At 52.7% G+C, this 14,510-nt stretch overlaps 1 protein-coding gene across 1 annotated transcript in view; it reads left to right on the forward strand.

The window, feature by feature from the left end:
- Window positions 1-3,953, forward strand: part of LOC139017655 (tumor necrosis factor receptor superfamily member 1A-like) — a 28,640-nt gene extending 24,687 nt beyond the window's left edge. The window contains exons 8-12 of the mRNA XM_070426268.1: window positions 208-284; window positions 1,418-1,558; window positions 2,091-2,129; window positions 2,569-2,594; window positions 2,822-3,953. Coding sequence (XP_070282369.1) covers window positions 208-284; window positions 1,418-1,558; window positions 2,091-2,129; window positions 2,569-2,594; window positions 2,822-3,142 — 604 coding nt within the window. The 3' untranslated portion in view covers window positions 3,143-3,953. The remainder of the gene's footprint in view (window positions 1-207; window positions 285-1,417; window positions 1,559-2,090; window positions 2,130-2,568; window positions 2,595-2,821) is intronic.
- Window positions 3,954-14,510: the final 10,557 nt, after the last annotated feature.

The following is a 14,510-nucleotide window of genomic DNA, read 5'->3' on the forward strand; positions in this document are numbered from 1 at the left end:
GGTGCGGCTGTGGCTCCAGCAGGTGCAGTCCTCACAGCCGCACCCCAGGGACCCCGAACTCCCTCGCTGTGCTCTCAGCGGTCCCGGAGCCGGGTGGCCGATGGTCTGGGAAAGCCCGGCACAGGCTGCCGGAGCCCGGGGCCCTCTGGGGCGGGGGCCGGCCTGGCCGGGAAGTGATGCTCGGGGTCCTTCACTCCTTCCTCTCAGCTGTCCCGGTGCCACCCTCCACACCTGCAACGCCACGAGGGACACCGAGTGCGCCCCAGCAGCCCGGCCAGAGCCAGGTAAGCGGCCCCGCCTCCTCCACGGCAGCCAGCCTGTGCACAGAGGGCGCCGACCGGCTCTGGGCCGGGGTCCGTGCTCAGCTCTGCCCCGTAGAAAAGAGGCGGCAGGCAGGAAGGGGTGGGTGTGCGTGGCTTTATTTTATTTCTTATATGTTTTTATTGATGTCAGAGAAGAAGGGAGAGGCAGGGAAAGAGAGAAACATCCATGATGAGACAATCATGGACCGGCCACCTCCTGCACACCCCTCGCTGGGGATCGAACCGCAACCCAGGCCTGTGCCCTGAGAGGGAATCGAACCCTGACCTCCTGGTTCATAGGTTGACGCTCAACCACTGAGCCAGGCCAGCGGGGCTTAAAGCACATTTAATGCCCATCCCCCCACAAAAAGAACATAGTTAGGACCTAATCTGTGATTAAACACAGTGGTCAGAGCCCTGGCCGGGTTGGGTCAGTGCTTAGAGCCTCAGCCCGTGGACCTAAGGCTGGTGGGTTCGATTCCCAGTCAAGGACACGTCCCTGGGTTGCAGGCTCCAACCCCAACCCGGTCGGGGGGTGCGGCAGCCCATCAATGTGTCCCTCACACTTTCACTTCCACTTCTCTCTCTGTCTCTCCCTCTCCTCCCTCCCCTCCACTCTCTCTAAAAAAATCAATGGGAAAATGTCGTTGGGTGAGGATTCAGGAGAAATAAATGCACTTCAGGAAGCTGTTGGAGGAGCAGGCCCCGTGGCAGGGTCACTGCTGTCCCTCCGCCTCCTGGGCTGGCCCGGCGCCGGGGCCACAGCTCTGATGGGCCTGCCCTCGCCCGGGTCCCTGTGGTGGCTCCGCTGGGTGCTGTCATGTCACCCGGGGGAGACCAGCCTCCGAGCGGCCTCAGCAGCTGGCTCCTGGGTGGCCCTGCCCGGTCCCTCTGGCCACCTGGCCGGGCCTTCCCGCAGTCACCATGGGGTCCTCTCCCTCATCCCCACCTTCGGGGGGGGGGGGCTGCCTTCCCGTCCGGGAGTCCGTGACGCTCGCCCCAGAGCCCCCCCCCTGAGGCACCGGACCTTCGCCCTCTTCTGGGAGGGGACCCTGCGGGCAGCGAGTCCTTCCGAGAGGGACGTGCTTCCCCGCTACCGCGCTCTGTGCCCCCAGGACCCCCAGCCGGTTCCCTGGCTGTCAGCGCCTTGGTTGTGTCTGTGGTGGCCCCCGTTGCCATTGTCATCAACATCGTCGTCATCGCCATCGCCATCGCCATCGGCATCGCCATCGCCATCGCCTGGTGGAGAAGACGAGGTAAGCGGAGGAGAGCGCTCCGGACGGGAGAGCAGCAGCCAGGCTGGGGTCCCGGCAGGCTCTTGACCAGCATTTTCCATTTAAAATACAGCTGCGCTCACTTCCTTATTCATTTTTAATATATTTTTATTGATGTCAGAGAGGAAGGGAGAGGGAGAGGGAGGCATCAATGATGAGAGAGAATCATGGATCGGCTGCCTCCTGCACGCCCCACACTGGGGATGGAGCCCGCAACTGGGGCCTGTGCCCTGACCGGGAATCGAACCCTGACCTCCTGGTTCCTAGGTCGAAGCTCAGCCACTGAGTCACGTGGCCGGGCCGGGCTCACTTTATCACTCGGGGCCCCTGTGCCATGTGCTTTGTGCCGCTGACCAGGTGCAGGGCTGCAGAGCTCGGCCCCGCAGTGGCTGCAGATGGCGCACATGGGGTGGGGGGCATGGTGGGGAAGCAGGGAGAGCCCGGGGCTGCTCCGCCCGGGGTCGGGGGCAGGGGAGTGCACCGAGGACACTCACGTCCTTCCGTGTGCCCACAGGGGTGCTGCTTCCCCAGTGGCTGTGCCGTTTCAGGACAGGTAAGCGCTTTCCCTGCTGTGAATCCCAGGCCTTGGCCTCAGAAGTCCGTGCGGTTCATGTCAGTGGCAGCCCCGTGCCCTGTGGGTCGTATTTCGGATCTCTCCCACTTCTCCCCGCGCCCTCCTCCCAGCCCCCCGCCTCCCCCCCCCCCCCCCAGGCCTTCACTGTGGTTGTTCACTGTTCCCCAGTATCCGGGGGTGCGTGCCTTTATCTGCCACATGTCTGCCCGACTGGCTGTGCGGGCGGTTTGCTCGCACCGGCATCGCCAGGAGCAGGCCTGTGCCGCATGGTGGCCCCAGGACGCGATCGTGTCGCTAGTGATGGGAGTCCAGCTGCCCTGCCCTCTGGGGGGGTCAGGCCTGGACGGGTGGCCCGTCAGTGACCGACGGCATCGAGCGCGATGACCGTGTGTTCACTTGCTTTTCTTCTGATTTTCAGCAACGTCGGGGGAGCCAGGCAGCCATGTAAGTGTCTCCCTGGGCTGTTCCCGGTGGGGGCGTCGGGCCGGGAGGGCAGGGGCGACAGCAGGGTCGGGGAGGCCGCCGGGCCCCGTCTGCATGCACAGCTCAGCTTCCGGGGCGGCGTCTGCACCCCTTTACCCTGAGCCCCGAATGTCAGCTGGAAAGAGACTTTTACTCCCCTGGGGCACCCGGGCTGAACCCCCGACTCCAGACACACCTTGCCTTTTCAGGAGAGCTCAGTGGCCTTAGTGTCATCACCTGAGACCCCAGATGCAGACGCTCCGGTCCCCACGACGGGGGCCCCACACCTGCCTGAAGACCGCCTGGACGTGGTGTCCGAGCCCCCGATCCTCCCCGGGACCCCGGAGAGCCCGGCGGGAGACGGCCCACGGCCGGGGGCGGAGGCAGGTGACGAGGCCGGGCCCCAGGCTGGTCACCACGGCCTGTTTCTCCTTCACCCCCCTCCCTCCATCCCTTATACCCCCTTTGGAGGCTCCATGGAAAACAGATCCTCAAAGGAGGATTCACTTCCTCACGCCGCGGCCCTTTAACACAGCTCCTCATGTGGTGGTGACCCCCAACCATAAAATCATTCTCGTTGCCCCCCACCCCCGGCTCCCCACCCCCTGCTACTGATATGAATCGTCATGTAAATATCTGATACGCAGGATGTATTTTCATTGTTACAAATTGAACATAATTAAAGCATAGTGATTCATCACAAACACAATATGTAATTATATATGTGTTTTCCGATGGTCTTAGGCGACCCCTGTGAAGGGTCATTGGACCCCCAAAGGGGTCGCGGCCCACAGGTTGAGAACCGCTGCTCTATGGCCTCCGGGGATGTCCGGCCAGGAGACCCCAGATCCCGCCCGGGACCGGGTAGCGCTCGATTCAGAGCCTTGGTTATGGGGTCATCCCCGGAGCTGGGAGTGCTGTTCTGTGAAGCCGGCAAGGTCAGGTCCACCCTGGCCGGTGTGGCCCAGCGGGTAGTGAAAGGACAGAACAGGGCTGATAACCGTGTTCCTAACTCCTCTTCAAGCAGAAGCCATAGAATGTATCAGTTGCTCAGCCAGCCCTTATCTCAGCCAATAGGAATGCAAGGAAACTAGCCCAAGGCCAAAAGTATGCTAGCCACCTCCTGTCTTTGTGTAACCAGACCCTAGCTGCACCCTACCTTTGCGTCATTAGCCCCCCGGCCATCACTCAACCAACCAGAATTGGCCAAATCAGTGGTCCGAGTGAGCCCCCACCCCCTGACCCAAGCCCTATAAATTCTTTGTTCTCTTAGAACTCAGGGCTCTCTCTTGCATCCAGTAATGGAGGCAGGAGGGGGACCAAGTCCCGGGCTTGAATAAAAGACCCTTTGCTTTTGCATCGGAAAAGGCTCCCTGGTCGTGGATTATTGGGGACCCCGAACTCTGGGCATAACATTTGGGGGCTCGTCCCGGGATCCCCAATTCCCACAAGGGACCCCACTCCGGAGGGTCTGCTAACCGCGGTAAGTGTCTGTGTGTCCTCTGTTCTGTTCTGTACGAGCTCGCTTCTGTAATCTGTGCCTGATAAGATCTAAGTGGACGCACTCGCGGGTCTCAGGCAGGAGGAGTCAGGGGACGCCTTGGCCCTCCGTCTGGAGGGGTGTGAAAACCCCTCATGAGGGGAGTGCATTCCCCTCAAACCTCTGAACCTCTGGGACGAGGCGGGTCGCTCCCGCTGGTTGGCAAACGGCCATCGTCCAGTTTTCTTCCGTGGGGGCGGAAGGCTGTTCTTAAGTGTCTTTGTCTGTCTGGTGTCTGTGTTCTTTTGTCTAATTTTGTGGACTCACTGGACGGACGTTATGGGACAGACTCAAACTACTCCTTTAAGCATTATGGTTGTTTTAAAGTCAAGGGCTGGGCCAAACCTGCTCGCCAGCCTCAGGTGTGGTTTCCCAGAACTGCTGGGAACTTGGGACCTTGAAGCTCACTGAATTCGAATGATAAAAAAACTTATGTCTTGCATTTTTGAAGTTTATTCTTAAAAATGTTACTGATTGAAAAATGCTGAATATTTGCTAAAAGTTTAAGGTTCAAACTGAATTGGGAAAAATTGTATGTTGTGGTAGCTAAATGCCTTTGCTGAATGAGTATCTGGTAAAAGTGTGTGAGTGTGGTAGGAGGGAGCCTGCCCTCTCCTCTCCTTTGTGTGTCTTCACAACTTTGATCAGGCGGGCATCTGAGTGAGGATCTGTGAAAACAGGTCACCCCCTCCCTTGTCTGTCTCTCGTCACCGATCATCATGAGGTCGGGACAAAGTAAACCTGCTGTTCTTAATTGCATGTTAAAAAAATTTTAAAGGGGTACAATAGAGATTGTGGAATTGGAATGAATGCTGAAACATTGAGGAAGCATGAGTGGACAGCTGTTTGTTTGTGTGGGACTAGCCAATTTGCTACCGAGAGCGGGGACTGGACGCAGTCTTAACTCCTCCGGTAGGTTCTCACCAAAACGTTGGTCGAGAATTCTGTTCTGGGACATGGGTGCCAGGAGTGCCCCCACGCCCATCTGGGGAGTTGGGCATTGTTTTGTTTATCTGCTCAGCTCCAGTCTGGGCTAGTCTACTAAGAGAGTGTGAATACAAGTGTTTTGTCTATTTTGGCTGCTCATTACTAGTCGGTGTGAAGTGAAAGTTACTTGGAGGGCTGCTATAGGAGCAGTCTGTGGTTTCTTCAAAACTCCCACTGTTTAAAGGGAGACAAACAACTGAACTGGGGGGCGGAGGGGTTGGCAGTTATGCTGCTGGCTGCAGACCTAACAGGTCTTATCAATGAACTTCAAGGCCACAAGAAGTAACTGTAAACACAGTAGTCTTTCTCTGCCCTGGGTTATTCTTTTTAACCTTTCCAATGCTAAATTAGACCAATACCTGTTCTTAGTTTGATCACAAAAGGTCTAGATATATCTTAAGAGTAAAAATACATTTAAAATGTGTTAAAACCCGCAGCCGCCCTGGTGATTTAGAACTGTTTGCCAGGCAGACGCAGCCCCTGAGAGCCAGGTCAAAGAAGGGGGGTGCTGAATGCCTGAGCTGCCCGCAAGGCCCTGAAGCGCCTGGTGGAGAAGAAGTGGCGTGTGTGCGGATCAACGAGAGCCTACAGGAGCTGCAGCAGCTGCTGGAGAACACCGAGGTGCTGGAGCTGATGGTGCCGAGCGTGCTGTGGGGCAGGGTTTGTGGGCACGAGCAGCTGCAGGCAGAAGCCAGCAAGCGCTTCGCTGCAGGCTACATCCAGTGAACCCCCTGCTTGAGTCCATACCACTGTGAAAGGGCAGCGGCTTCCGGGATTTGCTGGAGGACGCTCTGGCTGGGCCCCTGGGAGACCCTAGGCGGGGCAGCTGGCTCACAGGAGGGGCTGATATCTCCTTCAAGTGCACTCCCTTGAAAAAGGCCTGGTTGCTGCTCTGCCACAAAGGGAACTGGTAGAAAGGCAAGAAAGCAGGGCCCTAAGGGTTAACAAAAGGGCACTCTCCCTGGACCCGGGAGCCATCAGGACTTTAAAATTCTCCAAGAGAGGAGGAGTCTGACTCAGAGACTGGCCGAAACCTCATTGGGTTAGAAAAACCAGAGGCTGCATATTGAACTTACAGACTGCAGTTTGCTGGGCAGAGGTCCAAGCCCAGTTATATAGAGGTTAAACTACCTGTGTACAGCAAAACAACTTTCTCCTGTGCCAGAATACATTTTAAGAAAATTGAATGCATGATAGACCAGTAAGCTGGGAGCAAATGCTTTGCATTTGCCTCCCTAAACGAAGGTTAAATCGTTTATGTCAATCTGATTAGTGTCATTTGTTGTCCACACCCAAGGACAAATGAAGTTAGAAAATAAGCCTTATTTTGATTAATTCTTTTATTCAGGAAGAGCCAACCCGGTCCCTCCCTGCAACATGAATGATAAAATGTATATTAAGGAATTTTAAAATTGCTCAAACCTCGCTGCCTTGGGTCCAGTTCTGCGTGTGTAAGAAGGAACAGAGTAAAGTTTAATAGCAGGAGTAAAGAGGCAGGCAGGGCAGAAGCAGGCCAGAAGAAGCTGGCAAGGCCATCCAAACCACCCAGCCGCTATTGGCCAGAGCCGCCTGAGGCAGGCCTCCTCGGACTGGCAGCAGCTGACTCCGACTAGGACAGGCTGGGCTTTTTCCAACTGGGCCCCCATGAGCCGATGGTCAAAATGAAGATCGGGGGCCAGACTGTGAACTTTATGATTGATACAGCGGCAGAGCACTCGGTAGTTACTCAGAAGGTAGTTCCCCTCTCAGGACAGGAAGTCACCATTATTGGAACTACCGGGACCACAGCTACAGACGGTTCTGCTGCCCCCACCCATGTCAGTAGGAAGAATGAAGACTTTATACCCCCCAGCCAAAGGCCTCCACATCTGTTCTTGTCAGGCCCCCATCAGGGGACTTGGGCAGTGTTCCTGTTATCTGCCAAAATTCCCAAGACTGTAAAAGTACTTGTTCACTGAAAAGGTATAAATGTAAATGTTTATTAAATGTTTACATGTCTACTTAGATATAAATATTTATAAATAAATAAAACCCCCGGTTAGTTTCCTGGTGTATTCTGGAGCAGCCTATTCAGTCTTGACAGAGCCAATGGGACCAGTAACATCTAAGAAGGCACCAGTTCTAAGAGCCACCAGACAAACTGCCTTCTTCCTTGGACATCAAAGAGGACTGTGGACCTCAGAAAGAACACGGTAACTCATTCGTTTCCAGTCATGCCAGAATGCCTGTACCCCTTCCTTGGACGTGATCTCTTACAGAAATTACAAGCCACCCATAAGCTTGTTCGAGATGCCCTGCCAGTGCCACCTCGGACTCTGTACATCCTTTCCAGCCTGGGGACTCAATGTGGGTAAAGAAGTTCACGACTCCAGGACTCACCCCAACTTGAAAAGGACTATACCTGCAGAAAGTTGTATAATAGACTCAGATGATGCCTGCATCTTCATAGACATGGCTTCAGAAAGACAAGGACAATTTTACCTTATATAGAAAGGTCAAAGAGTGGACTTTAGTCACCTTCCTAAAATGTATGTATAGCATTGCCATATCTCATGTTTAGTAGCGGAGGATTTGGCTGCCTGAAGCGGCCATGATGCCAATATTATGTTTCATTGTATTAATATGTTATATTAACCTTTGATTCTCTTACAGGTTTAAATGTAGCTGAAGCTGTGAACCGGTGATGGTCTACAGTCCATGGTAATCTTCGGAAATAACTGGCAAGTGTCCAGTCTCCCACACTGAGGAACATTGTTATAGCTATGTGTTAGCAGTCCTGAAAGGGGACTATATGGGATGAACCCCAAAAGTAGAGGGTGTCTGGCTGCCAAGAGGGCAGGTGCCCAACTGGGCAAAGAAGAATACCCATCAGGTTTTGGTCTCTATTAAAAGACAGCTAACAGTTGGCAGCCTGTATTGTCAGGGATAGTACAAACCTCGGCTGTAGAGAGCTGGGAAAAGCCTATTTGGAATGAAAGGTCTGAGGCATGGTTGTGCATTTATAAGAACATAAAAGAAGGTTTAAAGGCTAATCTGAAAGTATGAAATTTAGAAAGAAGAAGAGAAACGTTAAAAGGACTAACAAGAAAAATCAGAAGATCTTAGAGCAAATCAGTATGTTTTTCTCCTTACATAATTCCTCTGAAATCTGGCAATGCTTAATAAGTGATGGCAATACATTTCTTTGCATGAAATCAATAAGACCGGTTTTCAATAGTAATTTTATTAACCGGAAACTTTGACTGGAATGTCATGTTTTAAAGAAACCTGTCTGAGCTCTGAAGATTTGAAGCCAATAAGAGTGCCACAGGAAAAGCCTGGTATCCTGCTTGGGAGCCCTGAAGATGGCTGGTGCTGCAGCGCCAGGCCCATGCCCTACCATCACTGGCGGTTGGTCAGAGTAGAAGGGGAGCAATAAGGGTGCCTCTGCATCCCTGCGGAACCCCCACTCACTCTGGGCCGCAACGAGTAGGAGGGCTACTGAGATGGGCTTGAAGCCTAGAGCGTGGGCTCAGGTGGAGTTGCTACAGGTGAGGGATTCACCTAACTCAGCAGATGCTGCAGGCAGGCCTGATGGCGGCTGAATGGCTTGGCTTCCTGGCCCTATGGTGCACGTTAAGATTCAGTCATGAAATTCCAGCAAAGGTAGTCAGTTACCATTCTTGTTGTGTTTATGCAAACATCAGGCCAAATTGAATACAGTAGATAAATTAATATTAATTTGGCTTTTTGATAGCCATAGAGGAATTTTAAGAAGAAAAATCCTATTTCAATAGAGGTTGTTAAAACTAAAATGGTTTCTTTCCCTTCCACCGAACCATTTGTTATAGTTTGTCTCTGCCAGGTCACAAGCCCAGCTCCTTCTGTGCCCAGGACAGCAGGGAGCCTGACTGGAAGGTGACCTCTGACCAGACACACCTGCTGCAGATCACCCTCAAGAAGACAGCGGACCTCGGCGGACCCCTTATAATCCTCCTGATGCTGTTGACTTTCGGCCCTTGCATTATTAACAGACTAGCCCAATTTGTCAAGAAGTGTATAAAAGTAGTTCAGTTGATAGTTCAGTCCGTCTCATGATTGAGCCGGAAGTTCCAAGACAAGGGGGGAATGAAAGGACAGAACAGGGCTGATAACCGTGTTCCTAACTCCTCTTCAAGCAGAAGCCATAGAATGTATCAGTTGCTCAGCCAGCCCTTATCTCAGCCAATAGGAATGCAAGGAAACTAGCCCAAGGCCAAAAGTATGCTAGCCACCTCCTGTCTTTGTGTAACCAGACCCTAGCTGCACCCTACCTTTGCGTCATTAGCCCCCCGGCCATCACTCAACCAACCAGAATTGGCCAAATCAGTGGTCCGAGTGAGCCCCCACCCCCTGACCCAAGCCCTATAAATTCTTTGTTCTCTTAGAACTCGGGGCTCTCTCTTGCATCCAGTAATGGAGGCAGGAGGGGGACCAAGTCCCGGGCTTGAATAAAAGACCCTTTGCTTTTGCATCGGAAAAGGCTCCCTGGTGGTGGATTATTGGGGACCCCGAACTCTGGGCATAACAGTAGCGCTTCGGCCCCAGCACCGAGGGGCCCCGGGCTGATTCCCGTCCTGGCAGGTGGCTGGGCTGCAGGTTTAATCAGCCGGGCACGTGTGGGAGGGTCCTCTCTCTCTCTCTCTCTCTCTCCCCCCCCCACTCTCTCTAAGAATCAATAGAAAAATGCCCTCAGGTGACGATTAACAACAAAACCACAACAACAACGAAGCCCAGGCTCAGTCTCATGGTGGGTTTACGCAAACAGGCTGGTTTTGCCTGGAAACAGAAACGGAACCGGGACCTCCAGGCCTGGGTCAAAGCAGAATTGGTTACCATGGCGACCCCAACGGAGTCCAAATCAGGGCCCAGAGGGGCTCCCAGTGAGGAGGTCCTGAGCCCCACGAAGCTCCGCCCACCAGGCCTCCCCGCCCCAGGGGGGCCCTCACCCCGCCCCTCACCCGCCCCAGGGGGGCCCCTCACCCCGCCCCTCACCCCGCCCCAGGGGGGCCCCTCACCCCGCCCCTCACCCCGCCCCAGGGGGGCCCCTCACCCCGCCCCTCACCCCGCCCCTCACCCCGGGTCCTCCTCCGGCCCGGCACCCGGTCCGCTCCCGGGGCTGCAGCGCCCTCCGCCCGGCCTCCCTGGTCTCCGGCCCGGATTCCTGGAACCGGGTGCCCTCCTGGCGCCTGGGGCTCCTTGGGGGGAGGCGGGGTCTCAGGAGGAGCCATGCTCTCCGCCCTGAGGGTGTTTGACTCATGAAAGGCCGTGGAGGAGGGTGGGGGGCGAGGGGCAGAGAGACCAGGCGGAGCTCCAGCCCCCCACCCCCAGTCCCCTACCCCCAGACCCCACCGCCTGCCCCCCACCCCTGCCCGCCCGGCCTCCACCAGGTCCGTCCAGGGACCTGCCCCGCTGGCCCCGCACAAGCTGCGCCCCAACCTGTTTCTGGGTCCAGGGCCCCTGGGGGACTGTGAGCCGCTGCCAGGGGCTCCGGTCCGGCTGGGCCCTGACTGCTGAGTGAGCTTGTTTGTCTCCTGGATGTTCTGGGTTTCCCCCCGTACAGCGGGGCCTTGACTTACGAGTTTAATTCGTTCTGTGGCGGAGCTCGTAACTCACATTACTCGTGTGTCAAACCATCAAAGTGAACGAGTGAGACACGTGATGCTGGGCTGATGTGGTGGCGTTCACTGTGACGTTCGCTGCGCCAGCCAGCGGTGGGGTATCTGAAGCTGGCTCGTAACCCGAATTTTACCTCGCAACTCAAAGCAAAAAATCGGCCCAGAGATGGCTCGTATCTCGAAAAACTCGTTAGTGGGGACACTCGTAAGTCAAGGCCCCACTGTATAAGGTGCCCTCACCTGCCAGCAGCGCTCTCCCTTGGCGATTCGCACGCCTTTCCGCTCTCCTTCCGGCCTCACCGACCGGCCGGCTGGGGCTTGGCCTTTTACGCAAGTGGGTGCGGTGCTTTGCGTGGGTCTTTGTTTAAAAGTAGACTTTTTACATTGGTTTTGAGAGAGTGGTGACCTAAAAACCACTGAAACCTGTAAGAATTTCTGTGAGTCTATTGGAGCCAACCTGTCGACACAGGCCGGGAAGCAGAACCTCAACGGATTGAGATAATGCTCCGGAGAGTGGGGGGTTCCACCCGTATTTACACATCTGATCAAAGGAAAGGGACGTGGGCGGGTTCCATGAAATCCATTGGTGATAGACTAGGGAGGCGGGAGAAAGCAAAGGGGGGGGGCCTGGGATTGGATAAAAGGTAAAATGATGGACACATGCGTAGGTGGGTGCAGGGACAGTAACATGATAATGAAGGAATCTGTGGTCTCTGTCCTCGCCCAGCACATTAGCTTGTGCCCCAGGGGATCCGGAAAAAGGGAAGTTACACGTTACCCAGACATCTCCAGGCTGTGTTACCATAGACGCACAAAGACAGACAGGCTCAGTTACGGTAAACGCTGACCTTGTCAGTGAAGATCCTGGGCTAGGAGGTGACTGCCCACCATCACTGCTTTAGTTAAAGTTTAATTTCAGACCATCCTTTGTGGTGGCTTTAGGTCTCTGAGTTTGCAAGGCGGCCACGCAGGCCTCCCCTGAGCTGTCAGGTCAGCATGTGGCCCCTTTCGCCCACACATCCCCCTTTTGGCCATAAATCAATCCAAAAGCTGCATTGATGACCAACCGTTTGGTTGGATAATGGAGTCCCACGGCCAGGAAGGCTGATTCCTAGGAAGGCTCAGTGTCACCGAATCTTGCTGAACAGCTGGACCACTGAGGAGGGGCAAGACCATAACCTTAGATGGCACTTAAGGTCGAATTATTATTATTTTATTTTTAAAAAAGCAGGTAAATGGGAGGCAGTCGGGTCCTATATGTCCTTGTTGAAAAGGATCTGGATCATTTCTAATTTTTGAGTTACCGTAATCTAAGTATTTTTGCTGCTTGTCTCTTTTTTTTTTTTTTTGGTCTTAAGTTTTGTTTTTCTGCCTCTAGTATCACATTTACATACCAGGAACAAAAGTAACAATAACAAACTGGTAACATCGATTAGGAACAGAAAATGTCTAATATTTGACAAGGAAGGATCTGAGGGGAACAAGTATCTGCTATTGTCCAGAAGTTCCAATTTTTCTTCTGGGCAGTTAATTTCATCCATTCCTATATTTAGACAATATTCACCTAAAATACTCATCTAGATTAGACCCATATATCATTCTACTGGGGGAATTATTAGGGAAGTGTTCTCGGAGAGGTTTGTCCAAGGTAAGTCCTTTATAATAGATACTAGAGGCCCGGTGTCCCTCAGCCCAGCCCACACCCTCTCCAATCTGGGATCCCCCTCACAATCCCGGACTGCTGGCTCCCAACCGCTCTCCTGCCTGCCTACCTGATTGCCCCTAAGCACTCCCCTGCCAGCCTGATCGATGCCTAACTGCTCCCCTGCCCAGCACGATTGCCCCCAACTGCCCTCCCCTGCTGGCCTGATTGCCCCCAACTTCCCTCCCCTGCCAGCCCAGTCGCCCCTAACTGCCCTCCCCTGCAGGCCTGGTCCCCCACAATTGCCCTCCCCTGCCAGCCATCTTTGACCACATGGAAGCGGCCATCTTATGTGTTGGAGTGATGGTCAATTTGCATATCACTCTTATTATATAGGATTGTCTAAAAAATGTACCAAAGCTTATAATGATAGTAGAAGACCACCAATGTGTGGCCAAAAAAACCCCCCAAGACATTAACTTCCTTATCTTAGCTGATAATCAGAATATCACTGCCTAGTAGGTGGGAATGTTTCATGTCTAATAGGGGAGGGCTCTGGGGAGACAGCTATTGTTTCCACCAGGAAACCACAAGGAGGATAACGGCCGCATAAAATCACTTTACATTCCTTCAGTCATAACAATGAGGGGACGTAAGAACAAGGTTGAGCAGCATCCACTGTGAGCACACAGGCCTGTGGACGTCTTGGGCTGCTGGCTGCCTCCTCCGTCGTGGGCGGCTCCTCGTCCTTGAGATGAAGGCGCGTGTCAGAGACGGGCAGGTGTCCATCGTGGTCAGGTACCTGGGAAGGCGAGGTCCCTTAACACTGTTGGAGCGAGTCTTCCGTTAATGTCTTTCCCGATGGACACACCCTCCGGGCTGGCGTAGTCTTTGAATCTCTGTCTCCTGGGAGACCTGTGAAATGAATGTTACTGACTTATTAGTTCCTACAATGCAGAATGGCTGCTCCTTAGTTTTCCTTATATTTGGGAAACAAAAGAGTTCAAAGTCAACAATATTTTAAACCGTCATAGGAATAATTATTCTCAATTCATTTAGTCCCATAGTTATTTTTGTTTATCCTGATAATTTGCCAGTAGTCGTTTTTTGAATTCAGTTATTGCTTGAAGTTCTATAAATCTTCATCCAGTTCAAAGATATGACCTGCTTAGAAGCCTGCAAGTTAGAGTAGGTCAGAGTCCTTTTCATGGATTTTTCTAAAGATATAATATGCCTACAAATGCATCAGAAAAAAGCTCTCCACGAATGACAAAATTTAAAAGTGGCCTGGTTATAGATTTGATTAAAAAAAACTTTGCTTTTCTATAAAATATAACATTCCAAGACAACAATTTCTTGGTAATTAATAATTCCTGTAAAATTACATAGAGAATAATATAAAATCTGTGTACCTTTAGATTCAATTATAATTTCAGCATATAAAGAATAAACAACAGGTAAGATTTTAAAATGAGGCACGTGGCTTATTGAGAGCAGTGTCCTGAGCATTGGAAAGAATTCATAAACTCCAATCTGTGAAACGCAGATACCCGAGTGTCACTGGCAGACGCCCCACAGGGAACCATCGCTTTGGCTTGACCGGTGACCCCGACTGGACACCTGCCCCCCCTGAGAGTTTCCTGTTTGAACTTGGCTCTGAATCTTTGCAGGTTCCTTTCTGAAGCAGACTGAAATTCCTATAACACGGATTTCAACAAAATATATGTATATAAATAGAACAGTTATTAATTTTTATTTGACAAAGCTTCCCATGTAATGTCAAGTATATTACATCGGCCTAATTTAGTTCAAAATATTTTTTTAGAAGAGAGAATAAATCCCGAGTCATTCCAGGGCCATTCCAGGGAATGTCCCAAAGCTATCTCTCGGTTAAAGTCTCAAAATTTAACTTGGAAGGACTGTTAAATATACACAACCCAAAGATTACATCACACACTCTTTGTAATTATTCTAAACACATCAGTTAAGCTTAGACCGGTTTTAATATTAAAAATTAGGTTTGGGCCTGACCTGTTTGGCTCAGTGGATAGAGCGTCGGCCTGTGGACTGAAGGGTCCTGGGTTCGATTCCGG

This window comes from Myotis yumanensis, unplaced genomic scaffold (assembly GCF_028538775.1).
Source record: "Myotis yumanensis isolate MYYU_CA2020_CCGP unplaced genomic scaffold, mMyoYum1.0.hap1 SCAF_10, whole genome shotgun sequence".
Classification (NCBI taxonomy): Eukaryota; Metazoa; Chordata; class Mammalia; order Chiroptera; family Vespertilionidae; genus Myotis; species Myotis yumanensis.